The sequence below is a fragment of the Artibeus jamaicensis genome, unplaced genomic scaffold (genome assembly GCF_021234435.1).
Source record: "Artibeus jamaicensis isolate MK-2021 breed Jamaican fruit bat unplaced genomic scaffold, CSHL_Jam_final scaffold_847, whole genome shotgun sequence".
NCBI lineage: Eukaryota > Metazoa > Chordata > Mammalia > Chiroptera > Phyllostomidae > Artibeus > Artibeus jamaicensis.
In genome coordinates, this window is record NW_026522057.1 from 2,960,908 (window position 1) to 2,983,775 (window position 22,868).

General features: G+C 45.2%; 1 protein-coding gene and 1 pseudogene across 1 annotated transcript; both read right to left on the minus strand.

Moving 5' to 3' along the window:
* Positions 1 to 9,055: 9,055 nt before the first annotated feature.
* LOC119052163 (olfactory receptor 2A1/2A42-like) lies at positions 9,056 to 10,884 on the minus strand (annotated as a pseudogene).
* Positions 10,885 to 19,465: 8,581 nt separating this feature from the next.
* Positions 19,466 to 20,485, minus strand: LOC119052223 (olfactory receptor 2A12). Its single transcript, XM_037149285.2, has one exon. It carries the CDS (start codon positions 20,423 to 20,425, stop codon positions 19,466 to 19,468), a length of 960 nt encoding a protein of 319 aa, XP_037005180.2. The 5' UTR covers positions 20,426 to 20,485.
* Positions 20,486 to 22,868: the final 2,383 nt, after the last annotated feature.

Sequence of the window (22,868 nt, forward strand, 5' to 3'; positions counted from 1 at the left end):
GTCTTATTGCTTGTCTTAATTATTGAACACTACCTCAGGGAGTTATGAAGTTTATCAGTTGCTTTTCATTGTTTTTAATATAGATCCCTGTAGCAAAGGCTTTTTGTACAGGGCAAGGTGCAAGTCAGGTCAGATAAAGATAGCCATGCAAGAGATTCCCCAGGTCTTCCCAGGGAATCTCTACAATACCTTACTGTTAATACTACAGTTTAAATATGTAGCTTTGTTTTAATCGATTCAGTGCTTACATTCATAGTTTCTCCATTGATCTCCTAATTGGCCAGAGTTCATGCTTCGGTTACTTTTTTCAACAAAGTATCCTGAATGCTTGTATGTAAACAAATTTTTGTTACCTATGTATGAGAAAAATGTTTGGCAAGATATAATATTCTTGGGTTACACTATTTTATTCCCATTTGAGAGCTTTGGGTAAGGATTATTCCACTGTCTCCTGTCTTCTGCCATGAAGTGATGTTACGAAAAATCCTCAGGCCAGTCTAATATTTTTACCTTAGATTTTATTTACCAATGAAACATAATATGCTTACCAGTGTATGTTTCTTTGTTGCTCTTCTACATTAGTTCTTACTAGCATTTCATATTTGTCAACTTTCAATTTGTAGACTCAAAGCTAATTTTTCTTAAAAAATTTTTTGCATCATGTATTTAATTTAAATTTTTGTTATATATACTTAGTATAGTCTTCAAAGACACAAACTGCATATGTCGGTTTTTATTTGTTATATATTTAGCATTTCTCTATAATCCTTTCAAATTCTTTGTTAATTTTCATTTTAATTACTTAATGTTCTTGTTCCAACTTCCTTGCTCCTAGATGTGGTTTTGGCAACACCTGGCTGATGTTTGGCTATATGCAATATGGCCTCAGTTTGGGGTCATTTTATTTTTCTCTTTCACTTTTTTTGAGAGTTGTATCAGCTCATATCTCATTTCTTGATGAGATCATGTTATCACATCATGTATTTACCAAACTCTTGAATTTCTTTTCTGAGTTCTTTAGTTGTTTCTTAAGCATTTTGAGTTTTATGGCCATTAAATGCTATATTTAAACTATACAGGGACTAAGCATGTTGCGTGACATGTATGAGTCCCTGGAGAGCAGGAGCCATGTCTGGTTTTGATCTGCAGACAGCAGGCGCTCTGGCAAGGCTGTTAAGGAACCTCTTTAAGCCAACATTTATTCACCCATAAATACAAATGCTGCCTCTCAGGTAGAGTGAGTCTACCTGTTCCAAATAACAGATGATGAAATGAAGACAAACCCCGGACTCTGACCCCACAGGCAGGTCCCTTTCTATGCTAGAATGCCACAGAAAACTAAAGCCGACCCATGTCCCAGTATGTAGGTAGGTGGCTATATCTGAACCCATGTTCTTACAGTTCTGGCTTTATCAACCCCAGTATTGTTTACATTGTGGGCTGGAAAACTCATTATTGGGAAGAGTACTGTATATTGTTCAATGCTTTACATCATGTCTGGCTTCCATTCATTAGATTCCAGTTGTATTCCCTCTTCTCTACATACCCCCGCTTTTGGGTTATGTTTTCCCTGGTATCATTATTGTTAGGATCTCTTATCCAGTCCCTCCCACATCCCAGCCATCAAAGCCATATTCAGAATTCAAACCATTTCATTCCCCTACACTAAATGATCTAAGATCTCCACATTGCCCAGGGCACAGTACTGGATTCTTATCCTGGTTTACGCCCCTTCTTTTTGACCTAACACTGCTTCCCACTTCAGCTTCTCTCCCAATCCCACCTCTCATGTGCACTCTCGGGTCAATCCACCCAGGTATTTTCTGCTCCCCAAACATGCTGTGTACTTTGACATTACCCAGACATTGTTTGCCTGAGTCTAAGATTCTCATTCCTTTTCCACACAGAATATTTGATTGCATGCTAGAGACCTAATGTCAATGTCAATCTTTTGGGCAAACTTAACTACAACCTACCCCTACTGAGCCCTTATATTTGGCACAAACCTCACTGAACATCCTAAAGTCACTTGGTTGTAAGTGCTTATTTACAGGTAAAATTTTCCTCTTGACTCTAAATTTTCTTTAAGACTTGGCCCAGGGAAGAGATGTGAAAGTGCACTGGAATACAGAAAGTGGAGGTGCCCAGGGGAGCTGGTGTATATTCAGGAGCAGAAGTCATTTGGTTGCATTAGGCTGGAGGCGACAGCTGGATCCCTCACAGGTCACCCAGGAATCCCAAGAAGAGTAACGGAGACTGAGCGTAGCACGAGGAAAGAGTATTCATCGCTCCTTTCTTGAGGAAGGTGAACCTGAAATTTAGGGGGCACTTGGAGATATGAGAGAATAGAAGCTTCAAATGGAGTGCATAGAAGTTGCAAAATTGGGAGGTAAATAACTTCACAGATCATTTATGGTAAGCCAGGCACAGTACTAAAGAAGCTTTATATTTATTAACTTCATTTTATTTTCACTAAGATCCTATTAAGCAGATTTTATTTTACTATCAAAAGGCCTAGAGGCCCAGACAGGTTCTTGAAACTTGCACAGAGTCAGAGGCTGGTACCTGTGTGAAAGCAGGGACCACCATGCAGTCCAACACTAATCCAGAGGAAATGTGGAGGAGCATGGGAAGACATGGACAAAGAGAAGAGCAGCCTGACCAGGGTAAGAAGGGCATTTGGGGAGCGGTTAATGTTTGGGCTGGATGCTCAGGGGGTCTGGCTGTACACAGTTTTTAGTACTAGGTGTTGAAGTTCAGGCTTGATGTTCAGACCTTAGGGGATTCAAAGGTATAGGGACCTCATTAGGAAGTCATTGGATTTGTCCTCCTGGGAATCAGAGCCCCTAAAATCAGAGTTTCAAAGGAGAGCCCCTTAGCCTTCTGCCCCTCACTCAGAGCCCAACAGCAGGTAAAGAGCAGCAGGAACAGAGGCAGAGGGCCCTTCTGCCGGCCCTGTTTCTCTCTTCGGTCTGCAAATCCACACATTTGTGTGTCCCTTCATGCCTGTGCTTCTTGCTCTGTCCTTCGATTCTCTGTTCACATCTTCTTCCCTGTTTCTCTCTCGGACTTGCTTTTTTTTTTTTTTTTTTGCTTATTGATCTAATTGCCTTCATTTCACTCTCTGTCTTTATCTGGCTTAGTACACATATTTCCCTCCAAGGCCTCTGGCCTTTGGTTGGTTGCTAGTAGAGACACAAAAAGGGGGCAGGACTGTTGTTGGAGAGGCTGAGGCAGCTGGGCTCTCCCACACCCCCTTTCTAATCAGGGGAACCCTTGGAAGTGGGCAAGACAAGGGGTGGCAGATGGAAGGTGGGAAAGTTTGATAGAGCCTAGAGTATTAGGATATGCGAGAGGAGATCTCAGGGGAGGCAGAGATTTGGGGGACTACCCAGAAATTGCTCTAAGGATTTGTTACCGGGGAGCAGGGACCCAGTGTAGATTCATCCCACCAAGACCCCTGCAGTCCAGTGATGCTCCCTGCTAGCCACCAGCGGTGGATGAGCTGAGCGAGCTTTTGGAGCCTGCTCACCCATCCTTTGCTTTCACTTCCTCTGCCTCTTCCCCTAAGCACTCCTGCTCTTTCCCCCAGGTGTTCCACACAATGTTATGGATACTTAAGTAGAGATTACAGCCCAAAATGCTGCCTTAACTGTTCCTAGCAAATGCTTTCAGACTGAGTGAGTGGGCAGGACTGGAATTTCCTAGTGAGAGGTTGCTGCAATGTCCCAGGCATGAAGCCTCGGGAACAAGTAAAGGTAGATAATAAAGAGGACAGAGAAGATTTTTAAAAAGTTCTTGGCTTTTCCAGGTGGAATGGACCTCAGCAGCCCTCCTGCTTTACCTCTCCCTAAGTCCAGGTCGATCCCAATGCATCCCTGACATACATAGTCAGCTAGATTCATTCAGCCTGGAACTCGTAGTATTGGGAGCACATTGCTTCTCAGGAGAGTCCTTTCTGTCTGTGAACAGCTCCAAGCATCAGGACATTTTCTCTAGTCGTTCTGGAGCTTGCCACCCTGGTCAAATGTACACTTCTAAATTTGGGTCTCTGTGGATCAATTTTTACTCATCTTCTTTACCACAGCTCTTTGGATACTTCTGTAGACAGATCTCAGCATCCTCTCTAGCTTAAATTTCTGCAGAGAAAAATGTCACCAGTAGCTTAGATTTATTTTTTAAATTTACTTATTTTTAGAGAGAAGGGAAGGGAGGGAGAAAGAGAGGGAGAGAAACATAGATTGGTGCCTCTCATGCACCTCCTGCTGGGGACCTGGTCCACAACCCAGGCATAGGCCTTGACTGGGAATTAAACTGGTGACCTTCCAGTTCACAGTCTGGAGCTCAATCCACTGAGCCACACAAGCCAGGGAAGATTTATTTCTTTACCATGTTGCAATATATCTTCCTACATACCACAGCTCGTCTACCTCATGCCCCTCTAAGACACAGATCACAGGTGTGAAATCTATGTTGCAAATGTGTTTGCCCCACTGGAGAGGACAGATGGCAATCACCTCTCCTTGTCCTGCCAACATAGCTTCCAGGATGGAGTTTAAGACAGGCATTCCTGCTTTAATAATTTAATGCACATTGAGTCCCTACCATGTGCCAGGCACAAGGATTGACACTGGAGAAATAGTGGTGAACAAAGCAAAGTCCTCTCGAGCCTCATTTCCCATCCCTCTCTGGCTTGGCTCCTGCTTCATGACTTCACACGCGATGCTCCCTCTGGGTGGCATATCCCTGTCTGTGCTCCGCCTGTAGTTAGTGTCTACCCACGAGTCTTAGAGCAGCCTCGTTCTCGCCCCCTGCAGGTGCCTTCCATAACTCCGGAGGCTGCTGTAGTTGGTGGCCAATAAAAAGGGGGACGTATGAAGTGTTTCCTATTTATAAACAACTTTATTAGTATTTATTTAATTCCTGATTTTAATTCACATTTAATTCCTGATTTGTAGGTTAGCTAACTTTTAAAAAAGTTAACTATTTAACTATTAAACACAAAATCAAGATTCTTTTGTGTTTAATAGTTAAATATTTAGGTTTCTTCATCTCTTAGTTTGTCAGGCAGATCCTCGTCCAAGTCCCCTTGGCTGAAGTAAAAGGCAAGAAAGAGTAAGCAGACTGGAAATCGTGTTGCCTGTTCTTCGATGGTATTTGAAGACCATGCCTTTATGTGTGGGACTCTCATTGTTACGAGTTTTTTACAAATTCAGTCCGATGGTCTTTGTCTTTTAATGGGCTTGCTTAATAATTTACATTTAATGCAGTTAGTGTTGCCATTAGGTTTGAATCTATCATCTTATTACTTGGTTTCTATTTGTCCCACATGTTCTTGGTTTCTTTATTCTACTTTTCCTGCCTTTTGGGGGGTGGTGCAGGTGCATTAACTGGGAACTTTTAATTATTCCCTTTATATTCTGTGTTGTTTTGAACTTTCCTATTTCTTATTATTCCTTTGATATTTCAGAAAAGGGACTAGTAAACCCTATATTTTTAAAAGGTTAAAAAAACAAATAAAAACATGCTACATAGATTGCACATTGCTTGCAAAACTTGAGATATTTATTGTCTGACCACTTACAGAAAAGTGTGCTAACACCTGACCCAGAGACTAAAATATGCACCTTTGACTTCTTGTGGTCTCACTCATGTTAGCATTTCCCCAGCAATGCAGAACTTTTCAGTAGTTTAAGTCCATTTCCTCCTCCTACTCTTTGGGCTATTTTTGTCACTTATTCTGTCTACATGTATATTTAAAGCTCCACATAATATTGCTATTTTTGTTACTTTAAACAAATAATATTTTATCATATTTATCCCATACTTACTATTTCTGGTCTTCATCCTTTTTTTCAATTGCATACATCTTCAGGGATCCATTTTCTTCAGCTAAAGAGATTCTTTAATATTTCTTTTACTGAGTCTTTTGATTATTAATTATCTGTTTTTTGTTTCATTTTGAGAACAAAAGCTTTTATTTCTTCAGAATACATGCATTCTTTGAGTATTGTATCCTAGCGTGGTAGTTTGTTCCTGGTTTCCTTCCTTCCTCTGTCCCTCCCTCCCTCCCTCCCTTCCTTCATTTCTCCCTTCTCTCTTCTTTTCCTCTTTTCATTTCATATCTCCCTCTCTGTGTGTCTCTTCATCTCTCCCTCTCTCTGATGTGTCACCTGCCTCTGGTCCATGGAAACACATGACTTTGACTCTTCATTGAGTGTGGTTTACTTACAAATAATAGTTGTCTTCTGGCTTGAGTCAGATATCCAATAACTGTGTCCTTACACTTCCAGAGTACCCATCAAGCTATCAAGCTATCCAAGTGGTCTCACTGAAATACCTTTACACACACACACACACACACATTTTTCAGTTTCTTTGGATGAAGATTATGAGTTGGGTCCTCTGGATGAGAGCTCTCACAAGACTTCAGTGAAGGTGCAGATCATGTGAGGCTTGACTGGGAAAGGACTGCTTCCAAGCACACCTGCTTGTTGCTGAGATTCAGTTCCTGGGAGGCTGTTGGACTGAGGGTCTCATTTCCTTCATGACTATCGTACAGAGCATCCATCAGTTCCTTCCATGGGGGCCGCCCCCTGGCGCAGCACAGCATGTGGCAGTTAGCCCCATGAGAGCGAGCAAGAGAGTAAGAGAGAGGTGGGAACAATAAAAAAGCAGTGTCTTTTGTAACCTGATATTAAAAGTGAATGCCCCTCACTTTGGGGGTATTGTGATGATGAGAAATGAAATACTGGGTCCAGCCCAAACTCTAGGGAAGGGGATAACACAAGGGCATGAATACCAGGACGCAGCTCAGGGGCATTGGTTCATGCAAAGTCTTTCCCTTGTGATTTAGACTCTTGCTAATCAAGCAGCAGTATATGGGTTAGCATCACCATCATCATCTGAGTTGTTGAGAAATGCAGTCTTGCCTCCCTCCACCTGCGGAGTCAGAATTGGCATTTGAAGAGATTCTGCAGGTGATTCCTGGGTACTCTTGTCTGCAAACAATGTTTTAGCCAGCACTGCGACACCCTATCCAGTATAAACTCAAGCCTTTTTAATTTAAATACATTAACTCTTAAATGTTAAATATATCAAAGATCGTGAGCACATGAAACATTTTATTCTTGTATTACTATTGATTAATTATTATTTGTTTGTATTACAACTGTAAACATACTTTCACCCACCCCTGTATTATGTGTTTAAGTAATATATGTAAGTCTTTCACTATTATGGAAGTGTTTTTAATTGGTTCCAATTTTCCCATATCTTAAGAAACACAATGAAAATTGTTGTATTTATTACTTCCTACACTTCTGACATCTATTCTTTAAAATGTCCTAAAACTGGAAGTATTAGGCCAAAGTACTTAAGGTTCTTGTTACATAAAGCCAGATTCTCTTGCAAAAAAGATCATTTTATACTCCCACCAGCAATGTGTGCAAGTCCATGTTTTATTGGCTTCTGGTCACCCCTGATTTTATTGTTTAAAAACTAGCCAGTTTCAAAAGTGGAAAGGGTTACCTCATTGGTGTTCTTTGCATTTCTTTGGTGCCTACTCTGGTGGGATTTCCCATACGCTTACTGATAATTTGGACTTGTTTTGTGAACTGTTCCTCTCTTTTCCCATAATTCTGAGATGTTTGTATTTTTCTTACCAATTCATGAGAGCTCTTTCTATGTTAATGATATTATTCAAATGTCTGTAAGCATCTTGAAGTTGTAGACCCCGTTTTATTATCTGCTTTTTACTTTGGCTCCATTATTTATACAACACTCTGGCTCCTGGACAGTGGGTAGAATAGTGTCTTGGAGGACATTGTGCACCTGTAGCCGTGGGCTCTCATGGAGGGCACAGGCCTTCACGTTCAATAGTTCTGGCCGGCACAGCTTGTTATTTTTGTGCAAGGAGTTTCACAGGCATGTGCATCAGCAAGGGGCCGGGAAAGAAGAACCTGAGAGGGCTGCATGTTAGCTTATGGGAAATGTCCCAGGACATCACTGGGATTGCTTTGTTGGATGCCGGAGTTGCTGCAAAAACAGCAAGCAAAGGCAAAAGCCAGTAAAGCCAGTGACATGACCCTGCAGGTTGGAAAGGCCTGGAAGAACACATTTTACACTTGTAAATGTTCTATGAGGAATAAGCACAATTTCATGACAGGTCCCTCCAAGCTAAATTTTGCCTCTCGGGGTAACGACATGCCCACTCCCCTCTCTAATTTTCCTCACTCTTTCGTGGACAGAGTCCCTTTTCCTTGAGATCACCCAAGATAGCCTGTAGTTTTCCAAAATGGATTTATTAGAAATAAAAGGAAAAGAGAAATAAAAAATGCAAATGAACAGAAACAAATGGTACTAAAATAGTATTTTTTATCTTTCTAAGATAATTTTAGTTGACCTCAGATGCTCTAACTGGCACAGTTTGGAGATGGGTAGATATAGGCTCATTTCCTCCTTCTCAAGTCTCTTTCTCATGCTAAGTGTCTCTGCTTTTCAGTCTTTGAATATTTACTTCTTCCTCCCTCCCCCTTTTTAAATTGACTGTAGGACTCTAGTCACTTGCATGGATCAGGAAAATTATAGCTGATTATTGGCTGATAGTTCATCTTTGAGTAATAAATTTTAAAAATGAAAATGAACATTTGTTGAAAGATTACTACCTGCCAGGTTCTGTACTAAGCACTTTTTATTTATTATCTCATTTAATCATTACAATTTCCCTGTAAAAAAAGAGGTACAAACTTTAGAGTAATTAAATGACTTGCAAAAATGCACATATCTAGTCATTGGCCAAAGCAGTTGTCTCATCCTGGTCTGTGTGGCACTCAAGTCCAGGCTCTCGACCATTGTGCCCCATCTACTCCGTCACCTCCGCCTCACACTGCATCACCAGAGATACCACCAGTGTCTGAGCACCCTGTACCCTCCCACTGGTCCGGGGTGACGTTAGCCTGATGGCGCCCAGCTCTTCCAGGTCTCAGGGAAGGGTGCTCATGGTGAGTGTGTGTCCTGCTTTGCTCGCAGGCCTTCAGCTTAAAGGGGCCCTGCCTCACCCCATGAACTTGAGGAAAGCCTTTTTCATGTTCTTGTTCCTCAAATGACAGGGCTGAGAAAGGCTGTGGCAATGTTATAGAAAAGGGCCATTTTCTTGCCACTGTTTGACAAGGAATCAGAGGCAGGGCTCATGTACATAATGAGGCAGGGGATGGATGGTGAACAGGGTGACCACAGTGATGCGAGAGGCACAGGTAGAGAAGGCCTTGATCTGCCCCTGAGCTGAGCGGATCTTCATGATGGCGGCCAAGATGTTGGCATAGACAATGACAAATAGGGAGAGTGGGACCACAAGGACATTGAAGCCCATGATGAAGTCCACCCCGTCAATGAGTAATGTGTCTGCATAGGCCAGCTTCAGGATGGCAAGAAACTCACAAAAGTAGAGGTCAGTTTTGTTAGGGCCACTGTAGGGCAGATGTATGGCAAAGAAGTTATAACAGACCACCCACCACACCATAGGCTGCAGAGATGCCCACCATGAGGAGACACACTCAGTGACTCATTATGACCTTGTACCTGAGAGGGTGACAGATGGCCATGTACCTGTCCACGGACATGATGAGAAAAAGCCAGGACTCAGTGGTCCCAAAGTAGAGGAAGATATGCACCTGGCCACACAGCTAGCAAAAGAGATGGCCCTCTTCTTGCTGAGAATATGCATGAGCATCTGGGGCACTGTAGTGGTCACGTAGCACACATTCAGCAGGGAGAGAGCGCTGCTGACAAAGCAGGTGGGAGCACGGAGGCCCGAGTCTCGGTGGATGAGGAGGAGGAGGAGGCTGTTGCTCACAAGCATCAACAGGTAGAAGACTAGAAAGAAGGTGAAGAACAGAGGATTGATTCTGGGGTCATGGGCAGAGCCCAACAGAATGAATTCTGTCACAGCGGACTGCTGACTTCCTGCATCATGATCTGCCTGTTTAGAGAGTTCACTAGTGTGTGTGAGAAGCCAGGTAGGAGAGCAAACAGTAATCCAGATTAGAATGACTCACTCACTCCAGGGTGGGACCAGGGCAGCTCCCAGAGGGGAAGTGTGGCCACAGAGACAAAAGAGAGGGAAAAAAGAGAGAGAAAAGAGAAGTAAACTTTTATTCTAGATTCCAGAGGCCAGTAAGTCCCTGGGGCTGGCAAACCAAGGCCATGGTAGCCTGAGGGCGCTTGTTCAGCTGAGGGCCCTGAATTTGGAGTCAAGTCCACCTGAGCTCCAGGAGCAGCACTGCCCCTCTCGCTGTGTGACCTGCACAAATTGCTTCACTTCTCTGAAGTTCAGTGCTTCGTCTGCACACGGGACTCTTCAGGGGCAGCCTCGGCCTGAGCCAGCACAGGTGGGAACATAAAATGCAGACACTTTTTTGCCCCCTAGACTTCTTTTGGGCCCCACAAGGGCCCGAAGCATATTGGAGCTGGTGAGAGGAGGGAGCTGGACCTGGAAGAGAAGGGCCCCAGCCTGCTCCGAGGGCGCCGGCTGCTCCCCGCTGGCTCTGGCCCCATGATGGGCACCCAGGCTCCCTCACAAGGGGCCCTGCTAAGATGGATACAAGCCCAGAATGAGGTTGCTCACGACTCCAGTTTACATCCCTGCCATCCAGCTAGGGCAGAAAAGTCAGTTATTAATAAGAAAAGATCGGAATTCCTACCATGCATAGAAGGCCTTCACTTTCCTGGCCACCCCCTTTGCGTCCTGTAAGGGCTCTCATGCTCACTGCAGCACTGGCTTGCTGCATGACCTTGGGAAAGTCACCCACCCTCCTTGGCCACTGTGATCTCACCCGTAAGAGGAGGGTGGTGAATGACCTGCAACTGCTCCTGCAGGATAGGCATCCACCCCCTGTTTGTTTACACCCAGATTTGGAGGCGAGGGGGCCAGGAGTTGGGCTGTGGAAACAGATCAAAGGGCCCCACAGTCCCACCCTTCTCCAGGTGCCTGGGGGACACTGTGATTAAAGGTCCTCCCAGGAGGGCCTCCAAGGCTGAAATGGGGGTGGAGGGCGTGCCACCCTCCAGGCTGCCCTGAGAACAGAACTGGAAGTGCTGGACTGCACGGGTTTTGGAAAAAGAACTTGGAGTCTTAAAATTTGGGAGTTACACATTATCAGGTTTTTAAAATCCTTGAACCTTCCTGTCAAAGACCTCAGAACCATTTTGCTCACCCCCGCCTCACCCAGACACACGTGGCTCCCTGTGATTCCTCAGAATAGTTGAAGCCTCCTTGAATCTTACTTTGATAACCACTAGTACAAGCCTCTCATTTTATCAAAGCCCAGAGAGGGGAGGCAACTAGCCTAAGGTCACACAGCAAGAGTGTCTGAAGTAAGGTGAACTCCCAAGTGACTTGACCCCCTAGTCCAGGCTCTCGCACTACCTAGCACTGCTCTCAGAGATGAGCTATGAGCCAGAAGATGGGACTTAGGGACAGAGAGAACCTTGTGCGGCACACTGCACCCTCTCCCCAGCTCCCGAGGTGGAGACCCTTAAACAAGGACTCGCTGTGAGAGGCTGCCATGTCTTCATCTGCAGCGTATGCCCCCAGGCTGAGGTGGGGGAAGCAGGGAAGACGTGAATGGCAGGTCTTTGGCCCCAGGACTCCTTGGACTCTGATGAGTCTGTGCTTTGTCCAGAGAGGAGCCTGGGGACTGGCGGCCACTCTCACTTTCTTTGGCCATCTTGCTGAGTGTCTTGGGTCAGTTGCTTGGCCTCTCTGAGCCTTAGGTTTCGACTCTGTCACAACCAGGTTTGGTGATGACCTGTTACCAATGAGAAGACAGAAATGGATCGTATGAACCCAAGGTCCTAGTAGGGGTGAACCTCTCATCCCGAAGCTGGCCAGGCTTGGGACTGCGGGTGTCAGCGTTGGTCCCCTGCCGGCATGTAAGGTAAATCGGAGAAAAATCACCTGCTTTGTCACTTGGATCCTTGTATTTATCTTCTCCTCTCATTTCTACTGTCCTTCAGGCTAGGAGATGAAAGACTCAGGACAGTCTTGAATTTTTGCTTTTACCATTTACTGCCATGACTCTGAGCAGGAAATGGTTTCTTTTTTGTGAGAAAGCAGGCGGAGGGGCAGGGAGGCTGCTTGGAATAACATCTGATTGTCGGGTTCTGAAGATCGGGCCTTCTCCTCCCCATTTCTCCTGCCCTTTCCTCTCTCTTCCTCGGACACCCCCCCCTCCCCCAGCAGTACCTGCACAGACCTGCAGCGGCTAGGAGTGACCCGGAAAAACAGGGGAAATGAGAAAGGAGCAAAAGCAGGAAGAATGAGGAAAAAGACGGGAGGCCCAATAAAGGAAAGAGACACAGACACAAGCCACAGGAGGCAGAGAGAGGCAGAATCTGTGGGCACAGACAAGAAAGGAGGGAAAGACAGAGGCTGGGAGCTCAACAGACATGGACAGGAGAGGCAGGGGACTCAGATGGAGGCAGGAGGTGGAATGTTCATTCTTCTCCTCGTGGAAGAATAGGGAGAGGCGTGGAGCCATGGGGAGTGAGCCAGGGCTGTGGGGAGAGACACAGGAGGTCTGAGAAGGGCGACTGGACCCAGAGAGCAGACAGAGAAAGACAGAGGCCATCAGACGGGGAGTGTGTGTGTGCTGGTGGGAGGCTAGGAGGCGAGTCCAGGTCCCTGGGCCAGCAAAGAGCTGGAAGAGAGGCCAAGAACAAGAAGGTGGGCGATGGTGCACAAGGGAGGGTAGGCAGAGAGCTCTGGTGGAGGCTGAGGGAGTGGGAAGGTGAGGAGGGGTGGGCAGGGAACCAGGTTCAAGGAGAGCCCCAGAGAAACACAGCAAGAGGGGAGGCCTTGTGGATAGAGCAATGGCAACGGGTTGAAGAGAGAGAAGCAGGGATGGTTAGACAGGAATCCGCCACAGGCAAATCCAGAGGCAAAACGAGCAATGAAGAGAAGGAAAGTGGGAGAGAGGCAAAGAGTGAGCTGAGACCCACTCAGAGGAGGCAGAGGTGGAAAGAGCAGGGGAGACATGGGGCGAAAACTTCAGAGGCAGAGGCACAGAAGCAGAAAGAGACAAATGGAGATGAGTGGAAAGCAAGACAAAGCAGAGGCAGAGACAGGTAACAGACCCAGGGAAGGGAAAGGATGGACGGGCTCAGAGAAAGGGAGGCAGAGGCAGGCCGGCCTGTACACACTCCCGTAAAGAGACGGAGGCAGAGAGAGGTGGGGGAGGGAGGGGGGGGAGAGACATGCAGGAGACCGGTAGTGGGAACTGGGAAGCCAGCAGAGTTCCTTTCCAGAGCTCCTGCAGGACCCAACATGGAAGGCAGCCAGTAGCCTTGCTTTCTCCCCAGAACTGGGGCTGTTGGTGTCCTGAGCTTTAACTCTGCAGGAAAGGGGGTTGGGCAGGCTCCCTCCGACTCAGGGGCCACTCCCAGGGCCCTAGCCAGGACAGCTCCTGAAGTCACCTCTGGCCCAGGGAGGAAACACCAGGCCCCACTGTGGCACCTCCCTCCCCAAGGACACTCAGGCCATGCCCTTGTGAAGGCCCAGGCTGGGCTGGGGTAGAAGACATAGCTGGGGGTAGATGCCAGTCTTGCACAGGGGGGCTCACTGGGGCTACCACTGGGCCCTGAGGGCAGGTTTTTTCTCATCTGCTCTTCCTTCTCCAGGAAAAAAAATGAAACACCCCAGGAGGTGTAGGGTGTCGAAGGCCATGAAACTGTCCTCTCCCCTTGCCAGGCAGCAGGCCCAGGGCTCGTTCGATAGTTAGAAATTCTGGGCAAAAGATTTATGGTCCTCAAGCTTTCATAGTCTACAGGCACGTTGGGGACCTGAAAGAAAAGATGTAGGCTCAAAAATGGAGATTCCACAAATTAAAAACTAGTAAATGTTTTAATGACTAGTAATATAACATTTTATCAGTTAGTCAATGGCAACTCATAAAATTCATATATAAAGTATATAATTATACAATCTCCTATAGAGTCATACAATGATAGAATAATTATATTGAATATGGGGACATTTTAACATGTATCTTATAAAGCATAATGTCCATGGCGGCCTTTAACTGCCCAGTGGCATCTCAGGGGTCAGCCCTTGAGGGTGTGCTCTGTCTGGCATTTCAGATCACTTGGTGAGAAGCTTTTCTCAAGCAGGAGAGAAGGGTCAGGCTCCTGCTGTGTCACTTCACTCCCAAGGACTGTAGCACTGAGGACTTGAGGGTTAACAGGAAGAACTTGCATTCTGCTACTCGGAGACAGTGAGGCGAGACAGGGAGGTGGCAGCAGAAACTCTGGAGTCCCCTCTTTTGATGTTCCTGGCCAAAGGGTAGGGAGGAGTTCAGCCCCACCTGGAGGGCAGAAGAAACTTCAGGCTCCATCCTTTGTGAGAATGTGGTATAGCCAGCCCAGGGGGACTGGAGTTACACTTGGAACTTGGCCCAGTGTGTTCCTGCAGGACCCAGGCTGGGGCATGGCCAAGAAGTAGAGAGCCACAGTGGGGAGAGACCTCTGAGAGGTGAGCCCAAAGAGCCTGGCTTCTGAGACAGGAGGGCTCTTTAGCCCGCGCCACCCTGGCTTATACTAGCCTCCTCCTGGGTACAGAAGGATGGGCAGGAAGTCAGGGACAGAGCTCTGGAGCCTCACTGTACCCCACACTCCCCGGATAAAGTTCCCCAACTCTCCTTTTACTGGCCCCTCCTGTGACCACAGTGAGGGCTTGACGCTTTCTCCCTGATGACCAGTCTCTCTCTGGGTCCCTGTCCTCCGCTCCTGATCCTGATCCTGAAGCATGCCTCTTTCTCCACTTGGTGGGAGCTCAGGACTTGGCGGGGTCCAGTGCAGCTAAATCTGATGGAGGTCCCCTCTGAGACCCTCAGAGCTGGAGGCCTTTGCCTGCCCCACCGGAAACATCCTACCTGGAGGGTCTCCTCACAGCTCTGGAGGGCTGTTCCTTTCCCAGCATTCCCTTGGCCCAGCCTAGAACCCATCCTCCCTGGCTGCCCAGCCTAAGAACTCAGGGACTCCTGGTCTGAGATCCACCTCCCTTCTCAGGTACCAGGGCCTGAGTTCATCAGCCGGGCTCTGTGGGCAACAAGGGTTCACACAGGTGGTAGAATCGTCCTCCTAACCTGCAGCTCTGACCTCGTTCCTCCGCTGCTCCAGAACCTTCATTGGTTCCTGTCTGCGCAGTTCAGTGGCAGCTTTTCTGTTCTGCCATCAAAGCTCCCTCAGCTGACTCTGCCCGTGTCTGCGGCCTCCTCTCCTGTCTCGCCCTGCACTCTCCTGCAGCCCGAACCACCTGTATATCCCCAGACAGCCCTGACTTTGCATGGCCAGGGTGCCCTGCCACAGCCCCCTGTCTGGAAGACTTCCTGCTCTCCCATCCTGAGCAGCTCCTCCCTGGCACACCCATGCCTCCCCCTTCATGAGAGCCCTCTGGGATTGCTCCTCTGTTCCTCTCTGCCTGTGCCATGGTTTCTCTAGCCTACTGTTTGGTTCTACAAATGCTCAAAGGTGCCAACGTCACTAATCACTACAGACAAAAGGATGAACAAAACTTGGTGTGCCCCTAACCCCTGGCCCTGCCTATGCTGGCGGAGGACTGGGAGGGATGGAGATGGATGTGGTTGTCGCTAGTGCATGGGGCAGGGTGCACATGCAACTATGTAGCAACTTGGAGGAGGGTCCCCCTGACTCGTTTTTTCTTCTGAGGGATGTGGGAGAGAGTTCGCAGAGGAGGCAATATTTGAGCTCCTAAAAGATGAATAGTTGTTTGAGATGGAGAAAGTGGAGAAGGGTTTCCAAGATAATATACAAAAAATTTAGAATATTTTTCCGTTTATCGCACTCCTGATATCAATGTTACCATTTTTAATATTTTAGCACATCATTCAACCCCATGAGACGTTACCCGTATTCGTTTGCAGAGACAGTGCTCATTTGCACTTGCCAAGGTCCATATGGCTTTCCTTGCCTTTCAGACCTTTCGTCTGTATTTACTTTCCTTCCTCCAAAGTCCTCACTTCAGAGGGACTGTCTTGGCTGGAGTCCTGATGGTGACAAGTTTTCAAAATTTTGTTATTCTGTAAATGTCTTAATTTATATTCAGTCTTTATTGATATTTTGCTGTGTATAGAATTACACTTAGGACCGCCTCCCTGGGGCCTAGTCCGCAGGACACCTCCTCTGAGTCCACCTGCTTCTGGAAGGAAGAGCCAGACTTCTCAGAGGTCAGTCTGTTCGACAAGTGGGACCCCAGGACCTTCTGTATGTTTAGCAAAGACAACTTGCAGTGACCTCCCCAAAGGATGGCAACACCAGACAACTGTGGTTTGATTCCCAGTCAGGGCACATGCCTGGGTTGCAGGCCAGTTCCCAGCAGGGGATGCATGAGAGGCAACCATACATTGACGTTTCTCTCCCTCTCTCCTTCCCTTCCCCTCTAAAGATAAATAAATAAAATCTTTTAAAAAATCTTATTTTGGCAAAAAAAATTTACATGAGTTAGCTGTTTTCTTTTAGCACATTTCCATTGTTGCTTTTCAGAAGAATGCTGAGAGGCATTAGCTCTTTAAAGATCTGTCCTTTGGTCCCTCCTCTGTTACATTTAGTATAGTCTCTAACTATGCTGCTGTGAAGATTCTCTGCGGGGCATCCATCTGTGGATTTCTTTTTTATTCATCCTGTTGTGTTTTGTGATTAGGAATAATCTTTGAAGATTATTTAAGATCAAAAGGGTGGGTATTGTCCAAAAAACATCGTCTAAGACTTGCAAAGAGGCAAAAGAGATTTCTTGGTGCCCTCTTGGTATTGTCTAGCAGATGCTCCGAGGATTATCCGACTTTGTAGGGGTGTACTCCTTTAAATGACCTTTCATGGACTTGGATGCTTTACGGCTCTGCAGGCGTAGCTGTGAAGGGGTAGAAAACTGAGAGCATTGCAAACGATTCCTGTCCACAGCAATGCACATGATTCATATTCATAATAATGTGAATGTTCAGTAGAAAACATAAGTTTCTGTAAGTCAAATTCTTCCCTGAAGCAATCCTAACATCTTACTGGTTCCTTCATGAATCGATGAGCTCAGTGAAATTTCTGACATATGTTCACTTAGGAAAAATTGTAAAGAAAAAAATTCATAAATTCATTAAGAATTCCATTTATTAAGTTGTTATCCTAGTCTGTTCATCAAAAGAAAGTGGAAAGAATATTCTTCAGCAGTAGAACCAAATCAACATAGATACTTGTCAAAACTTATTGTTGAGTTATTGAATCAAGTTACAGAGGATACATACTAAATAATTCAATTTTGAAAATTATGAAAACAAATAATAAATTATTTAAGAATTATATTATATCTTCAAAAATATTAAGTAAAGCAATGAAAAGTTTTAAAAACTAAAATATAGACACTAAAATGTTAACAGTACTTATCTCTGGGTCTAAGGTAATGGATGATTTTCATTTTCCTCTTTTTGTTTGCCTCTGACTTTTGCAATATAGAAAACAGATAATAAACTAAAAAAAGATATAACATATTCAATGCATGTAACAGACAACAAATTAATACCCAAAATATATATATCAAACTACAGATCAAGAAAAGGCAAACAATATCTTATATTGTCGAACACATCATTTGTTACGATGATAAATGCTTTACATTATTGTCTTATTTAATTTTTTCAACAACTCTGCAGTGTATACTATTTTCTTTCCATTACCAGATGAGGAAACTGAAGCACAAAGAAATGATGTGACTTGCACATCATCACTCAGTTAGTAAAGGGTAGGTAGAGCTGGGATTAAAACACAGAAGTTCACCTAAGGATGATAAATAGTGGTGGATGGACACTTGACTTGGAGTGATGAACACACAATACAGTGTGCAGGTGATGTATTATAGACTTGTACACACACCTGCCACCTGTATAATTTTCTTAGCCACTGTCACCCCCAATAAATTCAATAACTTAAAAAAAAAGAACACAGAAGTCTGACTTCAGAACCGACTACACTCACTTCACAATACTATCAACAATCTCATGAAAAGATGTTAACTCACTAGCAAGTAGGGAATTACAAACAAAACAAGAAGCAATGTTGCCTCTTTCCATCTATACAATAGGTAAGAACATGAAGATGTTTGAGATACATGAACAACATCTAGTGTTGATAGAATGAAAGGTGTAGACGGTTATAACTACTTGGAAGAACAATTTAGAAGTATCTGGTAAATTTAAATACTTTGGTTTTATAACATGCAAAGTCCACATATACATAAATTCTGGGAAAATACTTCTATACAGAGAAATGTCCAAAGGCATTATTGCAGAGTTATTTAAATGGTGAAGAATTAGGAATAAATGAATGTTCAATAGCTGAAAAGTGACATGCGGTGTATTCAAATGCTTGTCAAAGGGAACATGCTAAGCCTATAATTATCAAGTAGGTAGATGTCAGAAACATGATGTTGGCATCATGATAGCATGAAAAATTAAACTTATACAAGAACAATTCTATATATTGTTCATCTGTGTGATTGTGTGTCACAAAAACTTAACAATACACTGAATAAACTTTCAGTTTAATCACTGATTGATTCAGGGGAGTTGAGAATATTCAAAGAACACTTCATTTTTCTCTTTTCTTTCATTTAAAACAGACTAAATATAGTAAACTATTGCTAAGTGTTCATTTAGGAAGAAAAATGGAGTCTTCGTTATATTATTTTCTATAATCTCTATGTAACTATCTCTTCTGTGGAGAGAGAGATATATGCATACATATATATATAATTATATACAGATATATATAAACACATATTTTTATTTATAAAATATGTATTTACTTTCTCAAAATCAAAGTGAAATTTAAAATATAAAACCAGGTCAAAGCCAGTTTCAGAAGTTGAGTCCAGATCAGATTAATTATTAGCTATACTGTTATACAGCTATGTCTAAAATAATCATAGCTTACATTTTAGAGTATCTAATGCAAAGGGTGATGCTAAATATTATTTGTAAGATGGCTGTCTTTCTGCATAATCTATCTGCTCTTTATGTCATTTCCGCCCCTAAATTCTTTACACTGTGGAAAAGCACATGTATATGTTAAACATTTGACTGTGATGACATTTTACTGACATGAACTTACAAAGGTGAGGAAAGAACCCAGGAAAAGCAATAAAGCAATGACCTTGAGCAAAAAGGCAGAGTATAGTCTTTACAGAAAAGTTCCTTTGTTTTCAATACTTAACTGAGTCACTGGGTGGTAACAGCTGAAAATTTTCCAACCAATGGGGAGACCTTCCATTTAGGGGTGGCCACACCCTCTCTCAGTGGCTCACAACCCCAGGAAGGCTCAAGGTGATGCAAACTGATGTATTTTCATGAAACCACATGAGGCCCATCAAGTCTGCTCATGACTCAGGACAACTGTGAAACATTCTGGGTCACTGAGCTCTCCCTCTGCCACCAAGTACCTTCAGAAAGGCCCCCTTTACATCCTTGTTCCGGAGGCTGTAGATGATGGGGTTGAGGAAGGCAGAGACAACGTTGTAGAACAGGGCTAACTTCTTGTCCCTCTCTGGGTTGTACCAGGAGCCAGGCCTCATGTACATGATCATGGCCGGCCCATAGAACATGGTGACCACAGTGACATGGGAAATACATGTAGAAAAGGACTTGAACCTCCCCTGGGATGAGTGGATCCTCAAGATGGAGGCAAAGATGCGGACATAAGAGGCCAGGATGAGGGAGAGTGGCACCAAAAGCAGGATGAAACCCAAGATGAAATCCAACTGGTCGTTGAAGGAGGTGTCTGCACAGGCCAACTTCAGGACAGCAGGGACCTCACAGAAGAAGTGGTTTATCTTGTAGGGACCACAATAAGGCAGACGCATGGTGAAGACAGTATAGATAAGAGCACCAGCTATGCTAATGGACCAACAGACTGTGACCATCTTGATACAAATGGCACGGCTCATGAGTAGGGTATAGTGGAGGGGGAAGCAAATGGCCACATACCTGTCGTAGGCCATAATGGCATAGAGGACACACTCAGCAATGCCCAGGACCAAGAAGATGAACATCTGGGCTACACAAGCTCCCCAGGAGATCATCCTCCTTGGACACACCATATTAACCAACATCTGGGGCACGGTGGTGGTGACATAGCTCATGTCCACCAAGGAGAGGATACTGAGGAAGAAGTACATGGGTGTGTGGAGGTGTGAATCCAGGTAGATCAAGGTGATGATGAGTCCATTGCCCAGAAGGGTGATGATGTAGAGCAGGAGGAAGAAAGTGAACAGGGCCATTCTGACCTGTGACTCACTGGAGAAGCCAAGGAGAAGGAACTCGGAAACAGAGCTGTGGTTCTTTTTGCCAAGGCTCTGCATGGTGATCTGCATATTAAAGACAAATAGGACTTCTTTGTTCTGTTCTTAGCTTTGTGGGAGGGAGGACACAATTGACAGAAGTTGAGTCACACACACAGCACCTTGCACTGAAAGTTGCACAAATGTGGACAAAACTTTGTTGAGTTGGATGAAAATGGAAAGAAAGCTAGGGCAGCTCTGGCACTGGGGAGTAAGTCAGGAGATCTGGTAGCACACCTGTAACAGAATATAGGCTATCTGACGGCCCACAGACCCTTCTCCGGACAACACCCTCATCCAGAGAAGGCAAGGCATCTGGTAGCCATGTTTGTAGCAGGGCACCCAGCCAACTCCTGGCTCCTGTTAAATTCTACCAAGGTTGTACACTTATCCCAAACTTGAAGACAACTCTCTGCTGTCGATTTCAAATGACACCGAAAGCCTGTGTAAGTGAGCTGTGGGTGCCTGAGATACTCTCAAGCCAGAACTGGTGAAGTGGTAACTCAACATCCCAGGGGAGCTGAAGCTGTAGAGAAGAAAAGGGGAAGCGTTGCATCAATGACAGAAGAGCAGACATGCTGGGAAGCAGAGAAGAGACCACATAGCCCTGAGCAGCGGAGAGGGTGACTGCTCCCTAACATGCTACTGCAGCTCTTCCTAAATGTCCCACAGTTGTCACTTACCCAGCTATGTGACCTTGGGCAAGTCCCTTCACCTCCATTGGCCTCAGTCTCCCCATCTGTTACATTGAGGTGGAACATCTGTGGCACAGAGCAATGGCAAGGAGCACATGTATCTCAGATACTGTATGTCAAGACACTTTGATATACATATCAAGGTGGTTAGTATGGGTGGAACAAGTCTGGAAATTGGAAGAGCAGGAGTCTGGTTCTGACCCTGCCCTGATTTTGCTGTGCAATTTTGGGTAACTCCATAGGTAACCCTCTGTGCACTTGACAGCACCATTTTGAAGTGATGCTGTTGGACATGACCACTCCAAAGGATCCATCCAGCCCCCCTATTCTTTGATAACAGGGATTATAGGCTGGACCCTTCTGATTGCACCAGTTGTCATGAGCACCATAGGGAGATGAGGTGTCCGGTGAACAGGGTTGTGTTGGTGGGAGATTTTTTTTTGGAGCTGAAGATGTGAGACCAGAGCATAGGAAAATACAGAGAGTGTAGATTCAGGTCAACACACCTGAGTCTTGCAGCCTTTTTTACCTACTCTCCAGTCACTTAGCCTCTCAGAGTCTGGTGTTTGCCATCTGTAATATCTCCTCCATAGTGGATAGTACATGAAAAATATGTGGTTTATCAAAAATCCTTAGTAAATGGTAGCAATTTGGGTAATGGGAAGATGAGTGAAAGGAAGAGTATAATGAGGGGAGAGGAGCCATCGTGGCATTTTCTGAGATTCCGGGGGACAGGGTTAAAAACATGATTCTGAGGACTGGTTGCTGCAGGATGATGGTGAAGGTCTGGAAGATGGAAAATTTGTCTGAGGCTGTATGGGCAAAAGAGGGCAGTGTGGTATTTTTGTGCTGAACTTTAGAGAACATCAATAATCACATGAAGGAGAAAAATGTTCTAGATCAGAAATGCTCGTGAAGGGAAGAGGAGAACTAGGGATGCTCGGAGTCTTAGGCATTGAGAGGAGAGACTGAAAAAATAAGTGCTGGTCAGCAGTGCAAATGGCAAACCCTGAAGCCAGGATCATAGGGCTGCTCACAGCCTCCCATCCACCAGTTCACGCCCCCCACCCTAGACTTTTTCAGTGTCCTCCCTCGCTAGTGCACCCATCAGCAGGTACCGTTTCATCTCTCATACCCTTTCCCATGCCTCCTTAGACTGGAATTGAAGGCATTTCTAACAACTTTGCAAGTCCGTGGGATTCCCCAGGACCTCTGAGATTGCTGAGCCATGATGCTAACAGCACAATCACAAAAAGATCCCAGTCTGGGCACCTGGGCTGGCCTCCTCTCTGAGCCGAAGACCTTCCAAGCTGCCCGACTCTCTCAGAATCTGCTACTTAGGCCAAGCAGATCTTCACCTCCCTTTCCTCAAGAATTTATCTGCTCAAATGCCTCCCATAATCCCTCTGCTTCTGCACATCCCACTCATCTTCAAGGCATGCAGCTCGGGGTTTCCTTCTTACCCACCAGCCTAGTCTTGTGGATTTCCTGTGTTACCTTCCCAGCCATGTGGTAAGCAGAGGCTGTCTCATTTAGATCTCTCCATAGGATCTAGTAGGGATTGGCAGACTGCTTGTGGAGCTGTGGTCCAATACCAGTTTTCTCTGCATTAGCACCAATTTCTGTTCTGCATTCCACCAGGCTAGTACGTTGCAGGACCAGGCCTAATTCCTGGGTCTCTGGCTGCATAGACCCGCCAGGCTCTTAACCACCATGCCTACTGCCTCTCTCAAAGGCACCCAGTGAAAAAACAATTAAGTCAAAACCTCATACCAGGAAAG